Source organism: Ipomoea triloba, chromosome 10, assembly GCF_003576645.1.
Source record: "Ipomoea triloba cultivar NCNSP0323 chromosome 10, ASM357664v1".
NCBI lineage: Eukaryota > Viridiplantae > Streptophyta > Magnoliopsida > Solanales > Convolvulaceae > Ipomoea > Ipomoea triloba.
The window spans coordinates 11,708,834-11,712,638 of record NC_044925.1 but is presented as its reverse complement, the minus strand read 5'-3'; the positions used below and the strand labels follow the sequence as shown (position 1 = coordinate 11,712,638).

Sequence of the window (3,805 nt, the reverse complement as noted above, 5' to 3'; positions counted from 1 at the left end):
GTGGTTAAGTATCATGGAATACCCAAGGATATCGTTTCTGATAGAGACTCTCGATTCTTGTCACAATTTTGGCAAGCTCTGCAAGTAGCTATGGGAACAAAGTTGAAACTTAGTACTGCTTTTCATCCTATGACTAATGGGCAGACTGAGAGGACCATACAAACCTTGGAAGATATGTTAAGGGCTTGTGTGTTGGACTTCAAGGATCGTGGGATGAACATTTGGACCTAATCGAGTTTTCTTACAATAATAGTTATCATGCAAGTATCCAAATGGCACCATATGAAGCCTTATATGGACAGAAGTGTAGAAGCCCTCTGTGTTGGGAAGATTCGATTAACTCTGTGACGTTAGGACCCGAATGTCTTCAAGAAATGACAGAAAAGGTCAAGTTGATTCAAGGAAGGATGAAAGCTGCTCAGGACCGACAAAAGTCTTATGCTGATCAAAGAAGGCAATTATTGGAATTTCAAGAAGGTGATAAGGTATTGCTAAAAATATCTCCTACGAAGGGAGTAATGCGGTTCGGGAAGAAAGGAAAATTGAGTCAAAGATATATTGGACCGTATGAAATCCTTAAGAGGATCGGAAAGGTAGCATACCGATTAGCACTACCTGTGGTGATGGATCGAGTACACAATGTATTTCATGTGTCGCAATTAAGGAAGTACGTGTATGATACATCGCATGTACTCCAACCTGAGGAGGTGACTTTGGATGAAAACTTATCATATGAAGAAAAACCAGTAAGAATCATGGATACTAAGACCCGGGATACCCGCAGAAAGTCCATAAAGTTGGTGAAAGTATTATGGTCAAACCATTTGGGGGAAGAAGCCACATGGGAGCTAGAAGATGAAATGAGAACGCGATATCCTACATTGTTTGAGCAAGGTAAAAGAGAACCTTTATCTCTTTCCAAATTGAAGCTTCTATTTCAATAAGTATGGTTAACCTTAGTTTCAGGGACGAAACTATTCTTAAGGAGGGTAGACTATAACCCCTCACTAATTCCAATAAGCTGTGATCGTACGTACCGGTCACGAACCGTAAAAATTTTAGGAGCTGGTGTTCGGACCCGATAGTCCTAGGAAATGGATTATTAGACACCATACTATTATTCTTGAATTTCCTATTTAATTAAATTAGCCCATAGCAGCGAAAATTTATTTTGATCGTAACATCGCTAAATTTCGCGGTGTACCGAACCTGGCCCAATTTTAAGTTTCAGTCTGGGATAAATTTTTGGTTTCGAAAATTATTTGATTTAAATTATTTTCTACCGAGAATTCATCTGTTTTAATCCCGATCAGTCTAGCTAAGATAATTTTTCAATATCCCACCATAAGTGAGTGACACTTGTCACAAATTTTTACCACATGTTATGGAGACTAGTCAACCAAGTGGGATTAAAATTATAAAGCCATTTTTCCCAAAATTCCCCTCACTTGGCCGATATACACAAAGAGAAGAGTGAGAGAGAGATCATCATCTTCCTCCATTAAAGCTCTACTTCCATAGCCAAAGTTTCTTCACAAGTCTCAAGTCTTTCGGTAAAACTTTAATTTTATTCGGTATAAAGCTTTATTTTCCTTCCTAGACCTTAAATCTAAGCTTAGTTTCTTAATATTTGTTGTTATGATGTTAATTTCTCTCCTAGGGTTTTGAGTGAAAATTGGGGAAAAGGTCCAAGATTTGCTTTCTACGGTGTTAGTAAACTTTCTCAAGGTAAGGAATCCCTTAAGTAGGTTAAGGTCACTTGAAATTGGATAATTGATTGTTTGGTTGAAATATGATGAGATCTAGGTGGAAATGTTGTGTACATGATTGTATGTATAGTATATATGAAATTGTATTTTGCATAATATATAGGTATGAATTGTTGTGTTGAGGAGATGTGGTAGTTAATATGCCTAAATATCTAAATTAGAGATGCTAGGTGTATTATATAATATATGTATATACGTATAAGTATGGTATATATATATATATATATATATATATATATACGTGTGATGTATGTATATGTTAAACCGTATATATGTGCATATATGGGTATAAATAAATACCTAATGGGTATGTATGTATAATTAAAATAAAATGTTGTATTATGTGTATATACATATATGTGATATATATGTTAACCGTGTATACCTATACGTATGAGTATTGTGGAAATTATACTATGTATATGGATAGTATGTGCACTTTTATGTGAGTTTGCCTAAATGTGTGAGGCGTTATGTTGATTGCTTATATACATATATGAAGTATTATATACATATGTAATGTGATAATGGAACAATGTGGGATAGTTACACTTTATTACCCCGGTGTATGGTAATTAGTGTACTATCAAAATGTTTTGAGAAATAAAACTTTTGGACAAAGTTAAGAGTGTTGAATGATTTCAAGTTGGGACTTGATTTTGTGGAATATGTCTAAAACGTAATTTTTGACTCAAGGAAGATGAGGAAGAAGGAAAAATGTTTTCAAACCCTTAGTTTCTAGTAAAGTTGAGGAGGACCTTAATTAGCCTTCGGGTAGCTTAAAGTGCCCTTGCCCAAGGTTGTTATATATAGTATGATCATTCATACGGAAGGAGCGAAGTCTATTCGCCGGGTACTATATAACTCGTTTGGATGAGGAATTCCTGCGGGGGTGTGTACACTTAAAGTATAGTTACTCTAGAAAGTCCGGGTAGGTGTCGTTTCTATGGACCTAGTAGGGCCAGCTAGGGATCATTTTAACGAACCTTACGTCCAGGGGATCAGTGTTAGACCGGGTGATGACCACTGAACCCGAGTTCGATGATCCAAGTGGTCAAGAGAGGGAGTCAAGAGAATACTCCAAAGGCCTCACGCTTTCTACAAAGAAACTAAGTGGAGAATTTCGTATGAAAATGTAGTTACTCTGTAGCTACTCTAAAGAGGGATGTGTGGATTGTTTAAGCAAGAAAGGGTGTTGATGAACCCTCTTTGAGAAAAAGTTAGTGGAATTTCCCTATGAGGAAGATTTTCAAGTACAGGGTGGTGATTAAACGCGAAGTCCATAAAATTTTTCCACTGCTTGCTTATATGCGTAAATGATTAGTGATGTGTTGAGGAATGTATTTCTTGCTAAGCAATCCCTTATCTAAATAAATTCTATTGTTGTTCCATTCTTAATTATTACTTGTGCAAGCTATACTTGATAACATGTTTGCAGGTAAAGTGTCAATGAGGAGAATGGTAATAAAGGTTTTGTTTAAATATACCTGTTTTGCAAACCTTTATTTGATTTTGGGTGACCCATGGATCCCTTACTTAGCCGTCGCGCTAACTACACTTCAATGTGTTTCTATTTAACAGATGTCATCTAGTGTGGGCTCTTGGAGCCCGATGAGCTCAGGGAGCTCATCTGAGTTTACATTCCCGACTATGGACTATGATGACTACACACAGTTCTTGATAGGCGAAGACCCCTACGTTCTTGGCTACGCTCCTGATCCTCCTACTCCTCCTTCTCCGCAGTATAGCCCTCCCCTAGCTTATCCATCTACACCCTCTTGCATTCCGGTTCGCAACTGGCAGCCGACTTTTCTGGATAGTGCCCAAGCTAGGCATGGGTTTTATCCCATAGAAGTGTTAGAGGGGAGTGATCCCCTGGAGTTCGTCGTCTTTTATCCCTACCCGTGGGACCCCAGTCCTCCGGAGTATTGGGATGAGTGGTCTATGGTGAACACTCCTTGCTACTTTTTGGATCATCTCACCTGGTTCGCGGGTGAGTGGCACCTAGTATGGGGCACGTACATCGGACCGGTGTA

General features: G+C 38.2%; 1 protein-coding gene across 1 annotated transcript; it reads left to right on the top strand.

Annotated features, from left to right (window-relative positions):
• Positions 1 to 272: 272 nt before the first annotated feature.
• On the top strand, positions 273 to 944 carry LOC116033145. The gene has a single exon (XM_031275904.1). It carries the CDS (start codon positions 273 to 275, stop codon positions 942 to 944), a length of 672 nt encoding a protein of 223 aa, XP_031131764.1.
• The last annotated feature ends 2,861 nt before the right edge of the window (positions 945 to 3,805 follow it).

Excerpts from the sequence above, each read along its gene's own strand:
- LOC116033145 (XM_031275904.1), top strand. The coding sequence starts at position 273 with ATGGCACCATATGAAGCCTTATATGGACAGAAGTGTAGAAGCCCTCTG.